The following is a 27,198-nucleotide window of genomic DNA, read 5'->3' as shown; positions in this document are numbered from 1 at the left end:
GTCTTCAAGGAAGAGTATGAGGTTTCACACAGGAATCAGCTGGTTGATTGTCACAAATATTTGCATTAAACTTTCCAAAGGTGTCCACGCTGCTTACTGGGGAAAAAGAAGAAAAAATCTGATTTAGACGAAACAACGACAAAAGATGTTTAGCAACAGACACCAGTCAGCAGGTCATTTTCTTTGCAAACATTCAAAGCACACTGTGAACTTGACTGCAGGTTACCAGTTAACTGAATTGCAGAGTATACACAGCACTGATGTGTAAATCATGCTTATCTGACGGCTTATGGAAACTTGCTCTGTTGCACCAAAGCCCAGTTTCAAGGAATCCCTCACGTTCATCCACATTGCTCAGGCATAAGTGAATTCCCTTGCATGCTGGACTTCTACAAATAGTTACATGCTTAACTTTAAGCACAGAGTAAACCAGTTGTATTTGCTGAGATTACTGATACAAGTGGTTCCATAGCAGCATCAATCTGGACCCAATAGCCACACTCAGTAGAATGGCTGCACATATTTAGTCAGGCATGCTCTGAGCATTAGCTTAGGGCTTTATCTGAAGATGTAATCCATTACTACTTCCTCTATCCCTTCGCCAAATAATCAATAATTTTTTTAAAGTTTACTACATAGAGATTTGATTCTCACATTAATGTTCTTTTAATTTAATTTTCTTTGCCTCGAATTCCTTAAAAAGTATAATGTCTTTTAATGCAAAGTCAGAATGCAGTGTGGTTCTAGACTTGTAAATTGGTCAAATGACAGCTAGTAATCTTCCAGCACCAAATAGTAAAATATTTCATAAATCATTTTCCCCCTGCCAACAAGATCAAATTGAAAGTCAGTAAGAGTCTTTGTAAACTTGCGTTGCTATACTCATAAAAAGTAATTTTTTTTGTCAAAAAGAGTCCAAGCAGTTTAAGTGCTAGTGCTTAAGCTAGTGCTTAAGTTTAAGTTTGAGTGAACCTGTACAGTAGTAGGAGATTATCTATTTTTTCATCTATTTTCAATTTGTTACATCAAAGATGTTTCCTACAGCTTGCCTTCCATGCCAACCCCACCCTTTTGAGTTACCATCTCTGCCCTCATTAATTGAGTCAGCTATAGAGGGTATTTGTTGTCTAAATCAAGATCTGGAATAGCAAAAATTTCTAGGGTTGTCAGATGTTTACAAGGAAAAAAAAAAAGATTCCTAACTCAATTGCCTTGTCTATATCACAGCATTTGTGTGTTCCAGAGCAGAAAGAATTTCTTGGTTATTTGGTTTTCTGATGTGATACCCTCTGGTACCCTTAGCTTTCAAATTGAGTAAAAATAAAAACCTTGAGAGGCACACGCTTGCAACTTTTCTGACAATAAAAAAATAAATAAAGCCATGTGAGAAAGACACTAGCAAAATAGAAATAATATTATATTCAGTATTTTTCACTAGCACAAATTGAAAGTGCAGAGAGATTAATAATGAAAAAAATTATTTAAAGTAAAATAGTTCAGGGGACTACTGCTTTATTGTATAGAACAATAATCCAGAAGCCCAGTAGCCACATATAATTGAAACCAGATATCCAAAGAACATTTTTTGCTTGGAAGAAAGCTACAACTCTCAGATCTTTATCCAGTTTGCATGCGACTAAGATAAAGCTATGAATAAATACACAGCGCGACAATTTATATAGGATTTGCTCCCTAGCCTCTCTAAGATGCCGGCAGTGGTTCCCAAAAAATAAGAAATACTTCAATATAGTTCTTTTTTGTTGAGAGCAGCAATACAAATTCACCATAACAATGCATGTGCATTTACCACATGCTGCAATTGCCATTAACTGAGAACAAGAGATAGGTGAAAAGCAGAAAACTATATGCTGCAACTGTACTGTGTACCTTTAGGGCTCCTTAGCAACTTCTTCAGTTGTCTTCTCCTCCTCAGAAACTGCAAATGGAGACAAAACACCAATGAGAAACACTGGAAATTATTTATTCAATGACAAATAGTCAAGTAAGTTGCTTCCCTTAGTCCAAATGATCCTTGGACTAAAGGGATAGAACTTTCAAAGCTGTATTAGGTATGCAGACATTTTTCCTTTTAGCTTTTTAATTCTAATTTTAAAAGAGTTTAGAGGCCAAACTTCTAAACTCCTGCTTAAAATCTCCACAGTAATGACTTTAGCACACATTTTTCTTTGCATTCAATTACATCATTCAACTTCAATAGTAATATGAGATTGTTTACAGTTGCACCAAAGCACTGCAAGCTTTATTCATACCACATGCACTTATATTTTTCTTTACAACAATGCAATTTAAGAAAATTCTGTCTTTCAAATCAAGACAGATTATGAAAAAATGTGCTATATGCAGCACAAGGAGAATTTCTTGTTCTTAATGAAGTTCATATCCAGCCACTTACTGAGCAGGGCACTGAGCTCACCACACTGCCACGATCAAATTTAGCAACTTACTTCTACTGCACCACACCTATTTCAAAATTAGATTTTCTGCTAACACTCTGATGCCAAACACAGCCATCATGGGCAGCCACACTGCATCACCTGAGTTCTGCATGCCCTTGCAGCTGGTTCAGTGCACACAGCCACCAGCATTTCACAGACACAAACATTTCAGACCCAGCTGGACTCTTGCACCCTCTGAAGTTTGCCACAACTCCTCAGCATCGTTGTCCTGGCTCTTTGAGTCTGTGTCAGAAATCTCTTGAGCTGCTGAGGCTATTCCTTCCTTGTCACTTTCTAAGTTTTCCTCATGGGCAGAAGAAGCTGCAACATTCAAGACTTTACTCACAGTTTCTGTGAAGCTGCAACATTCAAGACTTTAATCAAATTAGAAAGATAATTGTCTTCTCTTGCCATTCACCATCATAAATGAGGGTAAGCAACCAAGGCTCACAAAGCATGAAGTACCTGCCCAACATAAATGCTTGAAGTAGCTGTAGACAACAGGATCTATCCGATTATTAAATTTTATCAAGCAAATAAAACTTTGCAAATGGAATTCCAGGGAAAGTCTGCCTCTTTCCAACCCTGGAGCAGAAACCTATAAACTGTAGCTATTTCCACGTATTTAGGCATTGGCAAATATTCTATATATATTATCTCTTGCAGATACTGTTGCTTTGTTTTCTGATTTCTGTCAAATTCATAGGACATTACATCTACACTCCACATAACCTTGGAAAGAGACCATGGTTAGTTTTAATGTAAGAATATTCTAGCATCAGGCTGAAGATTCAGGCTGCAATGGCCAACTAGCCATTTTTCAATACTCCTTTAAGCATAAAGCAATCTGTCTCTATAAAAAGCCTGTAACAGGTAATATTAAGTAATAGGCAGTCTCTGTACAGATACACTCTGCAGGAAGACTGAACACATCACCCAGCAGCTGCATGTTAAATTTTACTTCAGTAAATTCTCTCGTGCCCTGTTCTTCTAAACTTCCTGTGAGAGGTCTTCATCATCCCACTCTTTAACTGCTCAGTAGGAGGTTTGTCTCTTTCTTATTTCATCCTATACCAAGCTACATGTCTGTTAAACATAGTAAGTAAACAGCTTCTTTAGGAGTTCAATAAATGCAGCAAATAGGAGTTTTAATAGAGCTAGCATCCCATATCTTTCCCCAAATATCACCTTACAGCCTGTTAAATACAGCATATTCTGAACGTCAATTATTTCACTTTACTTTTCAGAATGCTTTGTGGATTTTGAAGAAGCAACAGAAAAAGAAATGCTCAGGAATTGGCACTTTGCCTTTATAGGGGAAAGCTATGCAATAGAAATAGTACATTTGAAATTTGAAATTTTAGATATTTTACAGCAAGCAATACTTGATGTAATTCCATATATTCAATATGGTAACAAGCTGCTAGGTTTCACTTTGTAACATCAAACATTCAGCTTATATTACCAAAAGTTCTTTCTCTGGCTGATAGTATTTGATCTTTTTTTTTTTTTCTTTCTTGTGACTGTTTTAATTTCTTTTGCACTAAGAAGAGTAGATCAGTAGGCAGCTAGAGGGAGCACCATGGTCTTTTCTGCTTTTTAACAAAACCTCATTTCCTTTGGATGGGAATTGTGTTTATTTGTGGTCTACATGAATACCTGCCTTAAAACCAAACATTAACCACTTGTACTGAAAAAAATGTCTCTGGTCTGAATTATTCCTTATGACTATCAGAAAGGCAATCTAATGCAAAAAAATATGGATTCCTCCCGAGGTGTTGATCCATGTCTCTGTGGAGTAGCTGTCAGTGCCTAAAATACAAAGGGTCTTGTGGCAGGCCTTGCATTTTGAAAACCTGTGTCTGTAGGATGGGTGTAGCATGTTTATATACAAAATCGCCCTTGGTTAGGGCACTAATCTTGTACTGAAGTGGCTTTCCCATCCGTTCCTTGAGCACATGTGGCTGGAGCCCCCTCCCAGGTGCCTTTTGGAGAAAAGAAACATGGCAGCAGCTGGTTGTCCCAATGCATATGCTCATGGCAGCTTGCTCTGGGTCGCTCTCCTTCAGCCCTTATGTTGAGCAAAGTCTCAGACTGGCTGATGAAGATCATCTTGGCATTGGTTCTTTGTCATATTGCATCCTGTCCAAGTGCCTTCCAGCGTTCTGGATTAGGAGGCAGTCTCCAGCCTCCTGATGGCTACCCTGAGCATTCATTTGACACCAGCACAAATCTCAGCTTGTTTTTTGGTGGTTTGGACACGTCTTGGAAGAAACTCTCTGTATTCCATTCACAAGGCCAACATGATTTTCTCTGTCCAAGGGAATTGCTGCGATCCCAGGGCAAAGCCAGATGAATGACGCCCTGGCAGGCTGAGAATGAACCCCCTGCCTGTCTCAGATTTGGGACTGTCCCGTGGGGTCCTTCTGCATGAGGAACATCAGACATACTGCCTGAGGCCCTCACACCCTCCCCTACCCATCAGCTGGTGGCACAAAGTGTTACGAAGTTTAGGTATTTCTCCTTTGTGTTTCCTTGTTTCCCAGTGCTATTCACATCCTCTCTCTCTCTCTCTCTCTCTCTCTCTTTTTTTTTTTTTAACTTAATCTGCATGCATTTCATATTTTTTCAATCCAGTTTAATCTCTTGCAATTGCTCCATGTAAAATCCTGCAGTAACACCCTATTTTATACAAGATACTTTAATCTCTGCCTGGTACAATGGTGACTCATTTTCTATAATCCTTGGATGAAGGATTTTCTGTCAGTTCAATTATTGTTAATAAGCCTGTCATGAATCCTGCAGAAAATTATGGATGTAACTGAAATCACTCCTAACTTGTTAGTTCAAATATTAAGATATTAAGCTTCTTTAGTTTTTCAAAATATTTGTAGAGGAGTTACAACATCTTCCCTTGGTTCTGTGTTGTTTCCTGAATGATGATTAGTTTGAAAACCTGAAGTCCCTGCATTTCTTCATGCAGTGATGATAATGATCCATTTTGTCTATTTATGCCAGATTTCTTACAATTTCCACAGGCTGTAAGTGAACAAAATAATCTGAATTGTGCAACTGCTTCTCTGCAATGAGGACATATGGTATTTAATATAATGCTTTCCATTGAATGCCCAGCTGCTTTATTATCCTTATAGAACAATACCAATCCAGCTCCTTGACATCTTTACCAAAACACCCACTTGCAGCATTCCTGCCAAATGGATCTTCCTCAAGGGATAATTCCATACTGACCCATACAATTTAAAGCCTGCCAAAAATTATTTCATTTCCCTTCATACCCACAAAAGTGGGGCTCATTGGGCTCTTTCTTAATTCTCTGGGGGTAACTTCCCCCTGCATAAACATATCCTTCATCAAAAGCACTGGAGTTAAATGGCTTCACCATTTTCCTGCTTCATTTGGTGTGCTGTGCTTCCCACCATCCTAGAAGGATATACTACTCTACAGAATATACAGAATATTACTCTACAGTATACAGAAGATATACTTCACCATTTCATACAAGGCATTATATTGATAGCAAAAAATCTCAGCCTCTGTGTATATTTTTTTCCTGAAAAGCTGATTTTTTTTTTCTTAAGCTTTTTCGCTAGTTATTTGCCAATTTTCAGTTTTCTCCTGGGATAAGTAGCTGTATCCCAGTATTGCTGGCTGGCTTTCTTCAATTTTGCCAAGCATTTACATATACCAGAGCACTTACAGGTCTGAATTAGGACCTTAACTTTCCTGTGATTTCAACAAAACACAATATGAAAGAACTTAAAACCTTAGAGGAATCAAACTAATCACATTTACTAACTGAAGTCAAGGGGCTTTGCACATTGCATCAACAGCTGTTGCCAAAGCACTCAGAAGGATTTGGACATACCAGGGATTTTGAGGGCAGGCATCCCCAAGGTTAGTTAGAGCCACAAACATACATGCACTACACAAGCATCAGTGTATAACATCCGTGCAATATCCATTGCTGATGCATAACAGGGAATCCCAACCAAAATACTTTCTGCTCCTGCCCAGGATAGCTACAGGCACTCCCAGGCAGTCCTTAGCTCCTCTGCTTTGGGGTATAACCATTTGGAGAAGAAATTCATCCTCCCAAATTGCACTTGCAGGAACAGAACATGACTGGGCAACATTACACATGCACCTAGTGCAATACCAAACCATTTCTGTTGTGGAAACACATCTGGCTTGAGTTGAATAAATACAGAACAGGAAATTGATTTTACAGACAAAAGAAATTTGTGGGTTTGTTCTGAAAGCTTGTGTTTAGTTGTTTGCTTTTTTTTTTTTTTTTTTTTTTTTAATAAAAGCAGGAGATTTAAGACGCTCCAGTATCTTATTAGCACCATATCCAACATTTCACCTAGAAATGTCATTTTTAGGCAACTATCCCTATCATTTCAGTGGGGAAAAAAAATAAAAAACACCAAAAACTGCTTCCTTTGTAAAGTAGTAATTCTTGCAGTCTTTAAAGACAATTTTTACAAGTGCTGAATTTGCAGCCCTGAGAGTGGGTGCAGAGCTATACACTTCTGTGCACTTACAGTAGAAAACAGTTTAAATACAGGGTGATTCTGCATGCTCATGATGGTCAGCATGAATTGTGTGAATATTCGTGAGCTCAGCAGAACAGAGTGGCAAGATAAGCAGGGACTTGTGTGCCCTGTGTGACTGACTCATCTTTGCTGCAGCTGATAATAAAAAATAACACGCACAGATTGACTTTCTCCTGCTAGTAATAAAGGAAACCCCATGCAAGTGCATTGACTTCCAGAACCCAGATCCCACTGCTTGCATAGCCTTTTCTCCAAAAGCCTTCAAGCTTTTAAAACAAGCTTTCCAACTTTCCTGGGGCAGTTTTTATGCAGAAACAGCCTGGAGTTTTGTCTGGGATGTAAAGCTCTAGTGCAAAATTTTGCCAGCTCACACTGGCCAAATCATGTCCTGCCACCTAGTAGAAAACATCATATAAGATGACCTTGAAGCAAGGAGGTGGAAGAGATACAAAGTAATTTGTGTATTATATTTTTTAATCTTACTGGATTTTAAATTTCTACCTTGTATTTTTAAGTGGTTTTCTAAGTATGTTTTCCTTATTTACAATAGAGATGAAGAAGACAGCTGTTCCAGATTTTAAAATGAAAGCTGTACTCAGTCTTTTCCTTGCTTGGGGGAGGTGGGGATTCCTTCCAGCAGGACAGAAGTTTTATAATGAGATCATACAAGATAACCCTAGCCTTGTCAGGAGTACTGCCTGTATTTCTTCCCTCAGTTTTGCATTTCCTTACCAACACATTTAAACCTAACATATTTTGATTCTAATCCTAATTCTTTGATTCATTTAAAAGTGATCTTTCCAGCTAGAAACAACAACAAAAAATCTAAACAGGCACTGGTATCCTGCAATTTTAAAAGATATTTAAAAATACACTTTTCTGAGTGAATCACTCTACTTGAAGCAGTATCCTTCATGTGATGATTTTTTTTTCTAGGCAGTCAAGAGGAGGCTGGTATCTGTAATGCCAAGCACCAGGTTCAATTCATTTGAAAATATTCTTTGCAGAATAATTTAGTTTTATAAAGCTAAAATAACACAAGTTAGCCAGTATCATACAAATGGAATCCACCTGGAGCATGCAAACCAAAGCTGAAGTAAAAAACAAAGCTTTGATATTTCAAGCAGCCTGTAACATAACCAATGGCAGACACTAATTCCAAAGAGGGAGGAGGAGGGGGAAAGTCAAATTTAATTGTGAAATTAGAAACAGTATTTTATTTACAGCCTTTTAGAGACCATCTTACATTAGAATGTTTACAGAAACCTTCCTCAGTCAGGTCCATTGAAGGTCTCAGGATGTCCCCTGAAATGTTAAGAGAAGCAGAGCAGAATATTCCTGGTACATTTTCATAGTTTAAAGACCTGCTAATGGAAAACTGGCAGCAGAGTAGAACTGACTTTTAAAAAGTCAAATTCTGACACGTTGGAAAAGCAATTCAAGAATTTATTTGAGAAAACCTGCAAAATAGAGCACAAGAAGCAGGGGTACTTGGCTCACTCAGATTTAATCCGGGGAGAAGACAGCAGTAGCAGCAAGAAACTGTGATTCCCTTTCATCAGCCTTAGGGAAAATGGAAAGGGAAATTGTTCCAAATCCTGAGGTGGTGATGACAACTAAGGTTCCCTTTCATGCTGTCCTAGGTTGTAAGATATGTGTGTATTCTATTTGCCATCTGTTAGAGGTGGGGCAGTTACCTTCTGTTCATTGAGCAGTTTGCTTTATCTCTTCCATGACCCATCCTCCCTCTGGGAGATATCTTCTGTTAATGGGCCAGTGAGTGTCACTGCATGACTGATACAATTACATCATCCCACTGGGAGATGTTCCGCCCAGGAAGGAGCCAAGCATTCCTACCTGGATATAATCTGATATTTGGAACACCACAGGCAGCCTTTTCCCACTGGATTCCCAGAGGAGCAGCTTTCTTCTCCACTGGATTCCCAGAGGAAGACCAGGCCCATCTACAGGACCACTGGATCTTCAGAGGAAAACTCCACCCTTCTACAGGATCCCTGCTCCAACAGAACCACATCTGTCACTGCATGAGGACTGCAGCCACCATTTCAATCGGACTGCCACCAACACCCTGACCCACAGGGTGTCAGGTCGTATTCTGACTCTCTCAGTGGTTTTCTTGTACTATTGCATCTGTGTTTTAATTCTCCTAGTAAGGAACTGTTATTCCTACTCCCATATCTTTGCCTGAGAGCCCCTTAATTTCAAAACTATGGGAATTCAAAGGGAGGGGGTTTACATTCTCCATTTGAAGGGGGGCTCCTGCCTTTCTTAGCAGACACCTGTCCTTTCAAGCCAAGACACATGCTGTAACCAGAAGCCACCTGTCACCCCAAGCATGGCTGGCTTGGGTTCCACACCTTCACCCTCTGTTCATGGGGGCTCAAACCACATCAGTAGGAACAGGGGGAAATAATAATCACTAAGGCAGTTTGGGACAAAATAGGCAAAGCTGTGCAGCTGTCCCCATAACATGACCAAGTGCTTCAGGTGCCATTGGCCAGGAAGATCCAGGGAGCTCAGCATGGAGGGCTTGCAGATGTCCACCAAGAACATTCCATCACCAGGAATGTCACTCAGGACCATCTGAAATGATCTCTCTCTCCTCTCTGGCAATTTATTCAGTGAACATTTAGGATTCCAACCAGCTACAGCAAGTTACTTACTGCTTGGAAAGGAAAACAATTTACAACTAAACATTGGGCTTAAAAAGGAAAAAAAGGTACTGGGTGGTTGACCTAATGCCTCTCTACAATACTGTGAAATCAGCACTTGAACTCCACACAGGAAAAAACAAACTTTTTAGTTCCAAACAGAGTCAAGGAAAGAACAATTTTTTAGAAAAGCGCTGATTATTTTTCAGTCTGATCGTTCCTATCCTTGAATGCACAGGATAGGAACTAGTGGCTGGCAACTGATGAATTCTTTGTGAAAGCACCCGGGCCTGATCGTGCTGTTACTCAGACACAACATGAAGGTGGCCTCAACCTCAGCCCTCCCTCACTCAAGCCCATGGGCACCAGGAGTTTAGTCCCTCTGACATTCCAGCTATTCCATAGGATGAACACAAATCAAGGGCTCAGAGCCCAAGGTCTTTGGGAAACTGATGAACAAAGGAAAGCTGGGATTTCTAACAAACCTGCCACTACACAAATATGACACATTTTCCTTTTTGCAATCCAGATAAAAAAATCCATGAGGTCCAGCTGAAAGCCTAAACCATGGCATTATGAAGCCCATTATTAAGAATAAAAATTTTCATCACTCCATACAGAAAGAGAAACATGTTCAATCAGCCAAGCACATCACAGATTGTTTGTGCATGATGTAAGCCACTAGTTCCCAAGAAAAGCCTCATTACTTCATACTAATGACCAGAAGATTCCCTTGAAGATAGTTTATCCTACAATTGAAGATTAAAAAAAGATTCAGAGATGCCTATAACGGTCACAATAAAAGCATAACAGTGCATGTCACATTAATCCTATTATAATACCTCATAAAATTTCTATCCTATTGTAATACCTCATAAAATCCTATTATAATACCTCATAAAATTTCAAGAATATTGTTTTATATTCTGTAGCATGGAATTGTAGCAATGAGAAGCAACTCACATTGTTTGGTTTTTTGTTTGTTGTAAACATGGAATAATCCTTAGATACTGATTGGAATGGATCACAAGGAAAACTAGCACAAGTTAATATAAACTGTGTGTATGAAAAACACCCTAATAATGCGATTTATTAAATCCAGGAGTTCTAAAAGCCTTCTAATTAAGACATTTTGTTTAACATTCCTCACACAAAGTAATGCACCAAGTTTTATCCACTTACAGAGTTTTTTAAGCAGCAAAGTTTTTGTTTGAAAATGATGTTTTTCTCTGCTATAGGAAACATTGCCCAGAAATTAACTTCAAAATCCCCATCATTCCCATTCTGGCTGGAACTGCCACCACAGGAAAACAGTAAGGGGTGCCTGTTGCCGTCTTTTCTCTAAAGTAGGAGACTAACTGTACTCCTTTGGTTGTTATATTTACAGGAAAATTTCAAACACAGGTAATACTATGTACAGTAAATTAAATGCTAACAGATTTTGTTGTACAAAGTGAGTTGTTGCTTTCCAATTTAAATACATACAGTTATTTTAAGGGATTTTTTAAGTCTTGACAATGCACTATTAATACTAGTAAAAGCAGTACATCTATTTTCTCAATTAATAGTGACATTCATTTAGGCATTTTTATTCACTGTATGTCCTTCTACCATTTTTGAGAAGCTACTTCCCCCCTTGTTCTAGAGTAGACAAATAGGAAGACAGTTATTTTAGGCAGTTGTCGCCCACATATTTGTTTGCACTCAGCTGGGAACTTCTAGGGTTTTTTCCATTTTACCAAAATCTTCCTTCCCAGCCCAGTGCATGCTGCAAAATTCTTTTTGTCTAAGCTGATCAAAAATGAACAGACTCTCCATGTACCAGCTGGGGTCTTCAGACGCTCACAACTTTTACAGAATTTTTTTTCTAAATATTGGTCACTTTCTTCCAACATAGATTTTCCAGTTATGCTATGATGACTCATCTAAAACTCAGATTTATGAAGGAAAGACAGGAGGAAGAAGAAGAGAATAGTGGCTGGTGTATGGTGATCAGAAAGATGTAAGATAAGTGCAGCAGTCCAAGAGACAGATGAAAGAAAGTGATAAATGTGAATCAAAAATACCCAGCAGAACTTCCAGATACAGATACTTCCCCCATAGGATAATATTTACATAATTCAACTTCTTAGGGCCTAATTTAGCTAGATCAGTCTATCATAATCAGTAAGAGAAAAAAGTCCTCATTCCTCCATCTCACACACACACATGCCTACAATGATGTGTCTGTTCTACTAAGCAACGTCATTCTGAAAGCCTCTGAATAAGTATAAGCAACTGCAAATCACTCTGAGGACTCTTCAGTAATTTTCTAAGTCCTAACAGTGTCAGCACACATAGAATTTGGTAACGTAGCAAGCCAAGCCACTGTGCACTGATTATATCAGGTGCTTTTGTCTGCTTGGCATCACTGTATGATGGGGTCAGCAAAAGTCCTGTCCCAAAAGCAGCAGCTCCTGTCCAGAGCAGCCTCTGTTTGTTTCTCTAGGCTGCAGACAACTGCCATTGCAGTGTGTTTGAAGCTTAGCCTGGAAAACACTGGCACATTCACACACTAATCCTCCCCAAACCCAGTCACTCAGTCAAATGGCCTTGAAAATAACAAACAGAGAAGAGACCATGCCCTTCAATACTTTCAAGATTAGAAAAAAAAAAAAAACCTATGCTAGAGAAGTCAAGAAGAAGTCTGGAAAAGCACAGTTTGGGGCTAATTGCTTCTGTTATTTCAGTAGATAATGCCAAAACCTCAAGTCTCAATACCAGAGTTGGAGAAGAGTTTATAGTGCCAACCCAAACGCCAGAAGTCACAGATGCAACAACCTTGCCTAATCCAAATGGCAGTTTGCCAATCGGTGAATTTTAAAGCATTTGGTTTGTCTGAAGAAAAACTTAATTTATGGTCCCAGACACAGAGTACACCAGAAGGAGAACTGGAATTTAACCAGCATCAGACAGTAACCAAGAGTGACAGCTCAAGCAATAAGAAGGTAGAGAAAATTAGAATTTAGAGGAAGTTAAAACTTTGGGAACAGAGTAACATAGTTCAGTACTTATTTTGGTAACAGTATTTTACAGAATTCTAGACTGGAACTGCGAATTGTAAATTGCTTAACTTGAGGCAAGGAGAACATTCCAGGCAGGTACAATTGTTAACTGTCTGAAATGAAAATTACCCTGATTAAGTAATAAACATCCACTTCCAAGGCTGGGTTGGTTTTTCATCTGTTTGGTATCTGTTTTGGTTTGGGTGGGGGTTTTTTTGCACATCCATGTACAATGATACATTTACATTATCTGTACACAAGAGCTGGAGACAAGCATTCCTTCACAGCTTGCACTGCCAAACATTAGAGAAAGCTTAATAGATTAAAAGAAACAATGGCATTTGAAAAAGCAGAAGTTCACTGGTAACAATAAAAATACTTACACCTTCATCTGCAGAAGTAACACCAAGTTGCCAACAAAACTACTTAAAGTTACTTAAATACATACTTTTTTCAAAAGTTCTGAAAGAAAAATCCTTCTCTACCTCAATAAAAGTGGAGCTTTGCTATTTTTTTTCTTCTAAATGGAGATAACATGAATGATAAGGATGATTAAATCCAAGACTGAAAGTTATATCCAGAAGGATTTTAATTAGAATTTTTTTAAACACAATAGCTGTTGGCTGCAAGTAGACAATGAACGAAGTGGTACAGAGAAAGCAGAGAACTTTTGCAACAAACCCCCATCTTCTTGTGAGCATGATGGCAATGGAAACTAGTTCTTACATAGCTTAGAGGAAAGGGCTGCTGGTTCAGGCCTGTGTGTCAGACCATGTGCTGCTGGTGGCCTTCCTTGCCACGGTCAGGAACTACCGGGAAGAACTGCCTGGGGAGCCCTGCTCATCTTCTGCAGGCAGCACCAGGATGAGGGAGCAGGGAGTGCATAGGTGACCTGGAGCAGAAGCCTGTCCAGCCTCCCAGGCCAGGACTTGGGTTACACTGGGTGTAACCTCATGTGAACCATGGGGAGGTCCTCAGGGTTCACCACCCTGGTCACACCTGTCAGCAGCAGCTGTTCACAGCAATCTGCACTGGGGACCAGTGGCACAGGACAGCTATTCTTAGGAGCAAGTCATAACATCCCAGGAACACCCAAGAGATCAGACAAGGAGAACACTCCTTTGCTTCAATTTCTCAACAATTTTACATCCCAAAGGTTTGTTTCTGCTAGCTTTACCACCCAGCCAAGAATAACCACTGCAACAAGTTTTGGTAGGGGGCACCAGGGATGACCCTCAGTCTCCCTTACAGCTTTCAGCATAACAGAAGTCTGGTTCTAGTGCTGTTTCCTCAGTAACTATGCTGCCAGAGATACTAGATCTTAGAAACCAGTAATTTCCAAAGAGCCGCTTCCAGAAAACACCAGCAGGAACTAACAATTACAAGCCATATTTCTTCTTATCAAATAGTGATCACTAAGTACATGACGTCAACATGTCCAGAATTAGATCCTCACACTTAATCACAGAATCATTACAGAGTGGTTTGGGTTGGAAGGGACCTTAAAGACCATCTCGTTTGAACCATCTGCCAAGGGCAGGGATACCTTCCACTAAACCAGGTTCTTCAGAGCCCCATGCAACCTGGCCTTGAACACCTCCAAGAATGGGGCATCCACAGCTGCTCTGGGAAACTGTTCCCATGCCTCACCACCCTCACAAGACTTTATCCCTAATATCTAATCAATTTATGCACCATGTTTCTCAGGGAAGATCCTAGCTTCCCTTTCTCAGGGAAGAGCCTCTTCAATAAAATGGCAGAAATATTTACCATACAGAAGATCCTACCTTATCCAACAATTACCAGTTCTTCGTAGATAAGCATTGTGAAAGGAATACATGACCACTTCCAGACAAAAGCAAGTGCTTATGAAATTAAAGAGAAATTTTGCAGTTGCTCTATAGAGCAAAGAAATGCTGCAATACATTTTTAAACATATCTCCTAATGGCTCTAATTCACCAAATTTAAGATAAAACAGACTACTTCCTTTCTAAATGAAGTGGTCTACATATTCCATAGAAATGGAAATTTTTAGGGCTCTAGGTATTTTAACTACTACCTTATAAATATTTCTATATGTAAGCAGTAATAATCACAGACAAGGTACTTACTTCAACTTTCTATAAACTGTATTACAGCAAATCACGCTAAGTATTGTTTTAAAATGTTATTTGTAATAGATTGTTCAGAGACAAGCACAGGAACTATTCACATTTGAGTTAAAATCACATTCATATCTAGACCTTTCATAAAACTCAGCAATTAGAAGTGCTGCACTATTTCTCAAGTTTATTTGTTAAAAAGGCAATTAAGATGCATCCATTCCTCACTGGAGTCCCCAAGGAAAAAAGTGAAAATCATTCAGAATCTGCTAATGCCTTTGACGGTACTATTATAAACGCCCTTAGATTAGCAGGCAAAATACTTTTAATCTCAGTTTGATCTGTGTTTTAGAAATATCCTCTCAAGATCAGCGGTAACAAGAAAAATTTTAAAAAATACTTAAAAATCCACCAAATTAAATTATAATCCTGCATCTTGTGCATTTTATGGATAGTTTTGCATTTGTATTACTGCAATTGTTTTTAAAGGACAATAAACCAAAATATTTCAAACACCCTGACAGCTCAAAATACTGAATGTTTTGCCACTTACCAATTTCAGTGTTTAACAACAATTCGATGTTTTGTTGTGTTGTGAAAATGTAATCTAATATATCCTTAGAATTGAGACCATGACAGCATTTTCTTTGCTATGCAAGATCCTGTTTAAGTTACATTGATAGAAGAAATATAATTGTTCAGTGAGAATATCTTTGGAATGGCTAATGAACTGAAGTGTTTAGATTCCTTAGCAAACCCTTGAGAACTAGATCACTAAAACAGCTGTTTAACTGATCACATTATAAGCTCAACTTAATATCTTAAGAAATAGGCTGGGGTAGTAAAACAAACATTTGACTCTACTTGTTTTAGACAGTAACTCTGGTGCCAGAGGTGGGATACTTCCAGAGACACTGATTAAATAAACTTAATTAGGCTCATGATATGTCAGTGTTAATGCCTGAATTAGTTTTCACTGCAGGACAAACTCCATTAGGAACACTGATGCTCGTTCTTAATGTTCTGTAAGAGGCAGAGCTTTAGAACCCACAACACACACTCACACACTCAAAAACTACATTAATAAGTTAACCTTGAACTGCAGCAGCTTCTGAATTAGCAGCAAGTCCCAAATTAGCAGCAGCTTCTTGCTGTGCTTCCTCCACAGCATGGGATACCTCTGGAGCCAGTAAGTCATTCTCCCCTCCAGCTTCTGGGGATACCCCAGAAGCCTCATCCTGTGCTCTGGGTCCAGCACTCTCATCCTGTGCTGCAGGTTCAACAGCAGCTGCTGCATCAGCTTCTTCCGTGGCCTTCTCTGCTTCAGTGACCTCATCCACCTCTTCTCCATCACCTTCTAAGGATTTATTCAATACAATAAAGAGAGTAAAATGCATGCATGCAACAAAAAATTCACCAGCTACTTTTTATCATCATCCTCATTTAAATTTGAAGTGGGAAGCTAAGACTTGGGATCAGAATTAACAAAAATATCAATAATTAACCCCTCATATTGCTGATGTGGCATCAAAAAACTATGTTTTTTGGTGAGGAAACCATATTCTTAATTACTGAGTTTCATAACATGTTTCAGTGTGATAAGAAAAGAAACTGTGGCTTAAAGCAAGTGTTGGGGGTGCAGGGAAGGATAACAAAGGACATTGTCAAGTGTTGCTTCAAACCACTCTGCTGAAAGGGCCAGTGATGGTACACAAACAGGTGCCAGAGGGAGTATGACTCTGTGGAATTACCACGTGGGGAAGAAGACATTTGGTCTTATACAAATAAGAAAATAACTTCCTAATTTCAAGTGGTCAGAGCTCACTTTCTTAAGATATATGACCACTTAGGACTGACTATTTTCTTTTTATAACTCACAACTCTCTTTTAAAGACTTGTTTACAACACTCTGGGTCCAACTCCTTAGAACCTGAAAAACAGTGTTTCCCAGCCATGCATCACTTCAAATTCAGCTGAGACAAGTGTGAAAAACTAACAGCACAAAGCAACAAAGCTGCTCAACCACCATGCAAACATGCACTAACATCAAGTTCACAAAGGAAAAGTTACACACCAACTGTTAATCAGGAGTTCACCACTAGAACCAACTCACCATGTGAAAAAAATAGAACTGGAAATAAGTTTGTAACACAGTGTAAACAACGTGAGAATTTTTTTAAAAGAGCTTAAAGAGACATAGTCAGAGTTTGTTTGATTCTTTTGTATCTCTTTAAAAACTAAAGAGATCAGTTTCCTTTCTTGGTCTTCTTATGCCAGTGAAAGCCTATAATTTTGTGTTTAGGTTTCAAGACAAGTGCATTCATTGCTCAGTAAAAATCAAAACTGTGTTATGCAACCTGATCATGTCCCTTTAAGAAAACACTGTTAAAAAAAAAAAAAAAAAAACTTAATTCATTACACAAAGAACAAGCTAACAGCCAAGATCAGCATTCAGTACATTTTATTGGACAGTCAAATATAGAGTGCATTAATTCAGAACAGCCAGCTTCTCCATCTCAGAACTGCCTTCTACAAAGCAGATTCAGTAACAAGCTCAATATGGTTTGGCCTTGCAAACATAGGTAGCTCTTTTAAAGTCTCACACAAATGGAGCTTTACAATAGGAGGTACAAAGTCATCCCAAGGTAGGCTGCAATGTACTCAATGGTAAACGATTGTCCTTTGTTTGTATTTAACTTCCTCAGGTTTGGAAAGAGATTTCCCTTGTGTCTGGAAAGTGTAAAAGCAGAGCATAGATTAGAAAGTCTGGAAAGTGTAAAAGCAGAGTATAGATTAGAAAGATTGAATCAGCTTGCAATGAGTTAAAAAGAAAAGTCTTAGCCAAAAAAGAAAGAAATCAGGAACAATCTTAAAGGACAAGAAAAACAAATGGAAGACAAAACTCAGTATTCACTAAATAAGCAAGGAGAACATCCTGCAAGCTGAACATCATTGTACATCTCAAATGATGTCCCAGATTTTCTACTGCTACTTTGAGTCAGTCCCTTATTTTTAGAGTAGCTTTCAGTTAAAAAGAACCACAGAAAATTTGCTATCAGATCTCTTTCTAAATGTCTGTTATCATTTATTAAAATATAATTAAATATAATTTCAACCCTCTAATAAACAAAGAACCCTAGAATGATTCCTTCTCTTGTTTGGACAGACTTATTCGCTGCATATAGTTCTCTGTAATAGACATTTTGTGTTCAGGCATAAGGGGAAAATTTTCCCTGACATGAGAAATCACAAAAATCCTATCAAAAGAATCTCTGATCAGCTGCTCTCCAGCATTAAGTTCTTCCATCTAGAAAGTTCTTTTACCATAGGCAGCAAATATGCCATGAACATGCTGCTTGGCATACTGCTTTTCTATCCACCACTTCATATAGTTACCAGCTCTGTTTTAGAGTTTATTTTAAGCTTGATTTAATATGCCCCCAAAAAATACTAGAATACTTTGAGAACAGAATTTTAACTGCTCTTATCAGCAATGCTTACTGTGAAAAAGTATAAGGACTGACTCTAAAGAATGCACAGGGAAAGAAACTGCAATGGCACTTCTGGGAAAAGCAATACTATTCTAACACTCTGTGACAAGATAAAAACAAAAATATGATTATGCAGGGAATGGGAGAAAAAAGGGGAGGAAGAGGGGTGTTAACTCTTTTGAAAATGCACACAGAGGATTCTGTAGGAAAAGTAAGAACAGAACTGATGCTCGTTCTTAATGTCCTGTTCTTTTGGGTGTACACAGCTGGGAATGAAGAAGGATTTTTAAAAGGAGCTGATTCAACAGTGCTTTTGTACTGTGAATTGGAATTAGCTACTCAGAAGTCCAACTAAAAACTCTGGGTTGAGCATTTATTCAGAAGTCAAATGTTGAAAATAATACAGGAAACAAGTTTCAACTGTATTCTCTGAATGGCCTTAGAAACATTTTGGACGTCTTACTATCAATAAAAAGGGAGGCAGCAATCATCTGCCACTGGTTGTGACATATATGTGACTTATTAAGCAGCAGATGATGGGATGTCTGGAGAGTACCCAAGATCAGTTGCTGAGCTCTCAGGACTGCAGGTATTTCATTCCAACATGTGGATAGGCCAGGGCCAAAACTCAGTACCTTGCAGAAGTCCACCTCAGGAGAAAAGAGGGAATACACTGACATCACTGGGAATATGTTGGAAGGTTTGCTTAATGCTTCCCCGTTCTCCCAACTATGGCAGTCAGAAGGTAATAAGGGTAATCCTTACTTCTGCCCTGAATAGCAGGAGACCAGGTCTCTAGGAGAGATCTACTTTGGTCCTCGTTACATTTTCTATTTTAGGGACAAAGAAGGATTGCAAATTGTGGCTAAATTCTCAGCATTTATTTAAACAATTGAGTTTTAAAACTATACTGTGTTCAGCTGCTTTCTTTTTTGGAAATTAAGGTATTTTACTACTTTAAATCTTAAGATCTGTAATTTTAATGTTCTGAAACTAAAGCATGTGTTGTAGAAGTTCAAGGCTAACAACTTCTAAAGAAATAATTATAGAGGCAGACAATTTAAACCATGCTCTCACACTGAAAACAAAATTTAAACTTGAGATACTTTATTCAAATCTATTCTTTGTGTGTATGTAAATATATTAAATCAATTCCCTAGAAGTCAACTTTAAAAACAAAAAGGAAGAGCTTCAAGTGCTCTGGCTTCAATACTATATTTATTTTTTTAAATAACAAGCAAATAAAAATATATAAAGATCCTTAACAAATTTTCCTAATTGCTTTTCCTAGCAAGACCATGCTTGCCAACATTCTACCTTTGACATTAATGCTATAACACTAATTGATGTAGACAGGGACAACATTCCATTACAAGTATTTGAACTAACACGGTCTAATTATTCGAGCATGAAGAGCTAAGTAAGGATTTGCTATACATTCAGGTAATGCCTGCCTTTCATTTAACCCCAAATTAGAAAAGACAAAATCAGAGTTGTAGGAAAAAATTTTGATCCAAGTTACAATATTTTTTTTTAATGTAGGCTTTTTTCCCCTTATTGGACTGTATTTCCTGATGGCATGTGGCCTGAAGCCAACCTGTTGACTGAGAAAAGATATTATCTTCTCCTCCCCACTGAAAATAAAAGAACAGAATTGATTTTGACAGCATTATGTATTCAGTCAAGTTTCATTTAGCTTCCAGTAAATCAAATACCAATTATACAATTCACACATCAACTCTTTCCATTCAAAGAGACTCCGCAGGTGGATCAAAGACCAGATTCACTGCCTGAACATTAAGGCCACTACCAAAATTTGTGCAGCAGCAGCAGCTTTGTAACAGAACAATACTGCACAACCACCACTGTCTTCACTCCCACTCACACAGTTCAGACAAGGACGTGGACAGTGCCAAAGCCTGATTAGACAATCCAGAAATCTGTTCCAAATCCTCATGTACCCAGGGAACAAGAGAAAGGAGCTCAACTCACCCTTCTTTGCCCAAGGATTGCTTTTCTGCCCCTCGGCTCTCTCACGAAGAATATTTGAATGTTCAACAAACTTGCTGCGGGATGAACTGACTACTCTGTAGGCCTGAAAGGGAATTATACCTGAATTTATAGCTACCTCCCTACAAATTTACCAAACAAATGAGGGGAGAGGGAGAGAAGGGATTTTAAGCAAGTGCTACTGGCCCATCTTAAAATGCACATAAAATTTATCCTAAGCAAGGTTAAAAAAAAATAACAACCTGCTATAATAATATATTTATGTATTTCATATTTCTCCATTGTTAGAAAGCAAATACAATATACCATGCAGCTTTTGAAGTGCTGCGGTGATTCAGGAATTGAAAACAGTTTTTTAAAATATAATTATGTTAAGATTTCTATTTTTGTAATGTGGTAAAGATGTGACAGGAAGAGAATATGTTATGCATCCAGAAAGGCAATCATACATGTTTGATATTTTGAACAAATAACTACTTACCATTTAAGAGGATTACTTTGTGGGACAGGGAAATATGTACCTCTCTGGGGTGTGCTAGGCACTATCTCAGATCTTGGGGGAGAGGGCTAGAAGTAAGCTATAGAATGGAGGATTTAGGGATGTGAAGCACAGAATCAGATATATTTAGAAGCAGGGAAGAGAATGGTTACTGTAAAGCTTAACAAAAGCAGATGCTTACAAAACTTCAACATGCTTTCTTGAAGGAACTAATGCTGATATCTTCTTTTTTTCTGTGCTCAAATTAACAAGGTTTGTATCTTCCCCTTGCAGCTTCAGATTGCTTATTTCACATCTGCCTTGCCCACTTTGAAACATTACTAATGTTTCTGGTTGACAAGACAAGGCAAGGGGTTAGAGACAGGTGCCTTACTCAAACTTTGGACACATTCATTTCACATAGTCTTAAATATGCTTTCCACTAAGAGTGACTACTTATCAAAGTAACAGTAAAATAGGCAAGCAATAGGCTTTCACCTTTGCTAAATTCTCTTAAGCTGATTTCTAAGTTAGGCTGCACTTAGCTATATGCTACAATACCTACATTTATTGATGGTTTGAATTTTGACCATACTCTTTAACCCAGAACACACCTTATACCATGCTGGCTCAGAAAGCACAAACAGCTCCATCCCCAAACACTTACATAAAATAAACCACCAAAAGCAGCAACACCAGCAAGGAGATAGATCATCATGCTGTCTCTAGAAGAGCCAGGAACACTCCCAGATGACATCTGGCGAGGAGGCACTACAAAAACCATTAGGTAAGTTGATGTAAAGTGCTGCTAAAATATGATCACAAAAAAGAATTATGGAATCTGAACTTTGTGTGGGAAAGGATAATTCAAAAAGGTTATAAAACAGATGTTGATGTATATTGATGTATCCTAAGACTCAGTAACACAGGGTGTGGTGCTCCATGGCCGAGCTCTTCCTAAGAGGCGTTTTTCTGTGAACTGCATTGTCTGCCATCAGCTTCCAAGTACTGGGCACAGTCTATATAGACTAATGAATGTTTAAAAAAAAAAAAAAAATAGGAATGTAGAAAAGTTCCTGGCTAGAGTAGGTAAAATAATTATCTGTCCTTATTCCTTCTGATCAGTAGAAGTAATGAATTCTCTCTTCAGGGTAATAACGGGGAAATTTTAAAAAAGCTTTTTTCATTTGAATTCATGTTCTTTCATTCTCAGACTGCTGACACTTTGATACATACCATCCATCTCATGAATTGGCCAACAGTGCAGAGAGGTAGGATTACACAATTTTTTACCTGACTGCATACATATTAACTCTAACAGCAGTGCTACCCATTCATTTATTATAAACTGATTCTCACTACAGTCTTGGATTCATCTGTACACCTCAAAAAGAGACCCATGAAAAACAAACGTAATTATCCTGGTCAACAAAACTTTCTGTGGAATTTTGTGACTTGATCCCAGATGAGAAATGTCTCGTTGAAAAAGTGCTCATGAAAAATAAAATGGCTCTGAGCATTGCAATTGACAGCTGCAAAAATAATCGCGATGTCAAAGCATTGCCATTGTGTGCTAGGTTATGTTTAGCATCATGTCTCATGACACAATTCTCAGACTCCTCTCCAATAGCCGGGCATCCTAATGGATTTGCATACATTTACATTTTTGTTCAGCAGCTGCGTGTCCTTAACCTTCTCCCCCGGGGCTGCTAGGTATAGCAGGCTAGTGATCAGCAAGCTGCCATCGCCCAACACGCTGGCAGAATTTTTTTTGCCAGTGGTTACACAACCCCTGATGCGCCAAAAGCCATGGTTGTGGCGCACCGGGGCCGCTCTCGTTCCCTCTCGGGGCCGGCAGCCCTGGAGGCACGGCCGCTCCGGCTGCTCTGCCGGCGGGTATGTATGTACCCCGCTATTTTATATGGAAGGGAAGGCAGCAGCGGGCACTGTTTTGTCACGGGGCGGGGGCAGGGGGTCCCGGGCCAGCTCGGCTGCCCAGCGGGTCGCGGCGGAGGTCCGAAGCAGCCAGTGCCGGAGCCCAGGATGACCGAGCAGCCGTGTCCGGCGGCCGCCCGCCCGCGCCGCACCCGTCCCGGCCCCACGTCGCCCCCGCCCGCGACCTTCGCGCATCCCCTCCGCCGCCGCCACCCTGTCCGGCCCGGCCCGCGCCCCGTCACGCCATCCCCGGGGCCGCTACCCGGCCCCGGCCCGGCTCCGCGGCGGCCCCGCGTACCACGCTGCTTGAGGCGGCTGGCGGCGGCAGGAGCCCTGCTCAGGCGGGAGGCCAGCGCCTGCGAGGCGGCCCTGCAGAGGGACATGGTGCCGGAGCAGCGGGCGGCGGAGCGGAGCGAAGCCGACTCTCAGCCGCCCGTCGTGGCGGGGATGCGGCGGCAGACACCGGTCCCGCCTCGGGTGCCGCGGGGGCGGGTCGGGCCGCAGCCCCGCCCCGCGCACCTGGACGCCGCTCCCGGCCGGGGGGGCCCCGGGGACGGCGCGGAGCGAGCAGAGCCCCCGCTGCAGCGGGAGGGGGAAGCGGCTTTCTGGAGCGCAGGGCCGGGCGCTGCCGACACCGGCCTGCCCCACGGCAAGTAAACGGCTACTGGCGTTCGGAACCGGCTGCAGCAAGAGCCGGGATAATAGGGATGGCATTGGAGAGGGAAGATAGGGAGGAACTACTGTTTTCCTTTAAAAGGAATTTCTCCAAGAGGAAAAAAGAAATTGAGAACTCAGCTAAATTAACGGCGAAGGGCACTCGGCTTAAGCACCGTGCCAAAGGCATTGGGTGTTGGCAGTGGAACACTCGAAATGAATCGCTGCTCTGGGATCATGTCGACTGTCACAGTCGTGGGCATCTCCAGGTCAAACCTGTGCAGCTATCCTTGTCCTACCTATATGGTTAGGCAGTAGCCCTGTTTCTCCTCCTTTCTCTATACTGAGCTTCTTTGTCCCCTCAATTATCATCTAATGCCATATTCTGCCGACTGCCATGATGCCATTTTTCCAGCCTTTGTCCTTGACTGACCTTGATGCACAAAGAGAGGGCAGAAGTGTTCAGAAGGCAGTGCTCACACCCAAGACTGACATGGGCTGTGCAGTACGTCCCCTCTGGGCACCTTTCAGGCATGGCCAGCTCCCAAAATGCTCACAGGAAAATGCATATTTTAGCATTTATACAGATCCTATTCTTATATTTGCTTATTTTATAAATTTAGCAGTGAAAGTGATGGCAGAGCAAGACTACTCTGGAGTGTTTACTGAACTTCATCTGAACTGATGTTTAATTTTGTAATGTACCTTCCAGAATAGCAAAGACCGTTTTGAAAATAAGACCGATAAACTATGAAACAGAAATGAAAACATAAACCAACTTCAAGACCAGCAGAATGAAATATTAATGGCAAAGAAAGTAGTTTCAGGTTTCTTCTAGACTTTATAATTTATTTTTAATCATGCACATGAAATGTATGAACATACAAGTAATTAGGTGACTTTTCACGTCTTCTGTGCTCATTTATTTGTAGGACAGCAACCACATACACTTGTCCCTGTAGTGCACATCTCTTTGTGGTCATGTCATCAGCCTAAGAAAGAAAAGAAAAAATTCTTAGCAATAAGAAAAATAGATGTGATCTCATAACATCCTGCATTCTTATCTGAAGAGGAATGTTTATGGCGAAAAACAACCATAGCACAAGCTTTTCTATAGTATAAGGATTTTTTTTCATGTGTCACATTAATTGCTGTGAGGCCACAATCGCCAAAGACTTCCTAGCTGGCAGAAACACAAATTATGTTTTTTATACTGAAAAGGGACAACGACCACATACACTTTGCCCTATAGTGCACCTTTACAGGCATTGACTTTACATCACTTTTTGTGTACTATAGATGTGAAACTGAGAAAAAAACATACCCCATTGTATATGTTAATATAAAAAACAAGATGAAAAGATAAGCTACCATTAGTCACTCTTGTTTCCTTGCCATTTATAGGGCATTCAATTTACAACCTTTATTTATTGTAGACACTGTAAGAGATGTGTTATTTTCTAAGAGTTTGCATGTTCAAGATAGAAAGCTAAGAGGGAACATACACACAAGTGAACATGTGAAAATACAGATCAGCCACCTTATCATTTTAAACCTGGGAATGATTTAAAATAATAGCAAAAGCCAAAATGCAAAGTACTGAGAAAAAAAAAAAGAAGACTATAAGTCAGTTCAGTATCTTGATTCCTAAAAGATGTCAAAGATCATCAGAATTTGTGTTCAGCTAAGTCAAAAGCATTCGTATGTGCATACTTACTATGAGCATTCTGTACACTTGTGTCCTCTCGCTTGTTTTCTTCTTTCATATTCCATTACATCTTCATTATGCTGCTTGACAAGCTATAAAAGAGCAGCATATTATACACAGCTATACAGTTCACAGCTGGATCCAGACAACAAAAAGAGTTTTACAGAATATAAAATAAATACCTGTTTTCAGAATGCAAACCTGTATGTAACTGGGATCATCCAGAACACAACATATGTAAATTAACAACTGAAAAAGGTGTGAAAACAATGCCCGTAGGACAAACATTCTCTCCTGACCAGATGGGGGAGGGGGCTTCCACTGACAATTAATTCACCACTCCCAAAAAAGGGGAAAACGCCAAAGGGAATCCATCCCACTCTGAAAACACTGTCACCATGGGGAGTGCTGTTGATCCTACACGATTCTTCCTGAGAGCTACTACACTCTGCTTGCTTTAACACCATAAAGTCTATGACTTCTCTGAAACAGAGACTATCTTACATCTGCACTTTGCTCAGGAAAAAGCGGTCTTAATCTATCGAAATCAGCTAAAACCACTTTAACCAGCTGAAAAGTATAAGAAGAGAATGCATTGGTAGTCTGATAAACATTATCTGGGCACATCCCTAGATCTTCTTTCTTTTTTGGAAAGACCATGGGAAAAATAATACCAAAGCATTAATCCAAGAGGCTTGAAGAATTAATTCTGTTGTGGATGTTTTAAGTTTGCAACAGAGAGAAGAAGATTAAGAAGTTGTTCATTTCTTAAAATAAGAGCACAGCATAAAGCTGGGAAAATATAAGTAATGAAGATAATCATGATTCAAATTTGACACCTGCTATGACCATCCGTTAACCCAATAAACTCAGTAGGTTGCAGTGACTGCATTCATACCACTATTATGATTTTTAAGGAATAGTTACGTTCAACAAAAGCAGATGAAAACACTTACAAGAGCCCACAAGACAGCACTGGTGCCAAATGCCAAGCCAACTCCCAGCCAGTTTGGTTGGGCATTATTTGGTTTTCTCACAACAAATGCAGAACGAGTAAAAGCTAAAAAGGCACAAGATTGCAAATATATTAACATTCCTCAAGGTTAGACTAACAAGTACTTACTGACATTCATGCAATCAGGGAAAACAACCAAACCACAACACAAACCCCAAGTGAATGCAGTGATGAGGTTGTCTCCATAACATTGTTCTGGCCTATCTATTCGTAGGATCCCCGCAGCATACGCTCCCTGATCCGCGAGAGCGGGGACGGGGGCGGGGGGGAGGGAGGGGGCTGCCAACTACTCAAAAGCAGTGATTTTTGCCCTTTCCCCGGCCACAATAACTATTCCTCCCCGCGTCTTCTGCTCTATAAGGATGCCTCTCACTGTCCCCTGCCTAAAGCCCCCAGCCCCAGGCCTTCCCCACCTCCGATCCCCCGCTAATCAAGCGCGCTACGGCCACAGCCTTCCTGCTAAGGGCCGGCACCACCGTCGCGGCGAGACATGGTGAGCCCTCCCCCCGGCCTCCATATAATACCAACATAAGAGAGATAAGCAAAAGATTAAAAAATAACTAATGGGCACCGACTAAAAACAGTACGCGGACAGAAGCTACCACCGAAGCTTCCTCTAAACCCGGAGGCGGACTGGCTGGCGGGGACGCCGCCGCCTGACCAGGCAGCACAGGTCCCGCGGCCCTAGGCCAGCGGGCCGGGGCAAAGCCCACCAGCCTGCCCCGAAGGGTGGCTCGTCCCGCCACCGCCGCTCACCGAGGCTGGGTGGTGCTGCTGCCGCCACCAGCCGCCAGCGCCTCACCGCCCTCAAGCCCACCGCCATCTTGTCGACGGGACCCGGCTCCGCCCGCGGGGGTGGGGCCACCCCGCCCCGCCCGTGCCCCGGCGCCCGGGCGGGCGAGCTCCGCCGCGCAAGACCCGGCGGACCCTGCGCAAGCCCATGGCTCCCCGCTCTTCCCCGCCCGCCGCCGGCACCGGGCAGCGGCGCTGCCGCTGCGGAGCCACCCCCGGCCGGCCCCGGCTCCGCGGCGGGGCCCACACCAGCGGCGGGGCGG

At 40.6% G+C, this 27,198-nt stretch overlaps 2 protein-coding genes across 4 annotated transcripts; both read right to left on the bottom strand.

Annotated features, from left to right (window-relative positions):
- Nucleotides 1–23,279, bottom strand: MGARP (mitochondria localized glutamic acid rich protein). Of its 3 annotated transcripts, XM_068188056.1 has the most exons (6): nucleotides 23,065–23,273; nucleotides 21,499–21,602; nucleotides 20,336–20,438; nucleotides 15,946–16,209; nucleotides 1,888–1,936; nucleotides 1–96 (listed from the first exon to the last, which is right to left on the bottom strand). In XM_068188056.1, the coding sequence occupies exons 1-5, from the start codon at nucleotides 23,147–23,149 to the stop codon at nucleotides 1,890–1,892; spliced, it is 603 nt and encodes a 200-aa protein (XP_068044157.1). In that variant the 5' UTR covers nucleotides 23,150–23,273; the 3' UTR covers nucleotides 1–96; nucleotides 1,888–1,889. The 3 variants fall into 3 exon arrangements, with proteins under 3 accessions (XP_068044157.1, XP_068044156.1, XP_068044155.1); XM_068188055.1 differs by lacking the exons at nucleotides 1–96; nucleotides 1,888–1,936 and adding an exon at nucleotides 1,944–2,807 and having other exon boundaries at nucleotides 20,336–20,475; nucleotides 23,065–23,081; XM_068188054.1 differs by lacking the exons at nucleotides 1–96; nucleotides 1,888–1,936 and adding an exon at nucleotides 1,956–2,807 and having other exon boundaries at nucleotides 23,065–23,279.
- A 1,857-nt stretch (nucleotides 23,280–25,136) lies between these two features.
- On the bottom strand, nucleotides 25,137–27,097 carry NDUFC1 (NADH:ubiquinone oxidoreductase subunit C1). The gene is made up of 3 exons (XM_068188053.1): nucleotides 26,900–27,097; nucleotides 26,085–26,188; nucleotides 25,137–25,220 (listed from the first exon to the last, which is right to left on the bottom strand). The coding sequence occupies exons 1-3, from the start codon at nucleotides 26,964–26,966 to the stop codon at nucleotides 25,137–25,139; spliced, it is 255 nt and encodes an 84-aa protein (XP_068044154.1). The 5' UTR covers nucleotides 26,967–27,097.
- Between the last annotated feature and the right edge of the window lie 101 nt (nucleotides 27,098–27,198).

This window comes from Anomalospiza imberbis, chromosome 4 (assembly GCF_031753505.1).
Source record: "Anomalospiza imberbis isolate Cuckoo-Finch-1a 21T00152 chromosome 4, ASM3175350v1, whole genome shotgun sequence".
In the NCBI taxonomy this organism is placed as follows: Eukaryota; Metazoa; Chordata; class Aves; order Passeriformes; family Viduidae; genus Anomalospiza; species Anomalospiza imberbis.
The sequence above is the reverse complement of the archived record's forward strand: the minus strand, read 5'-3'. Positions and strand labels throughout refer to the sequence as shown.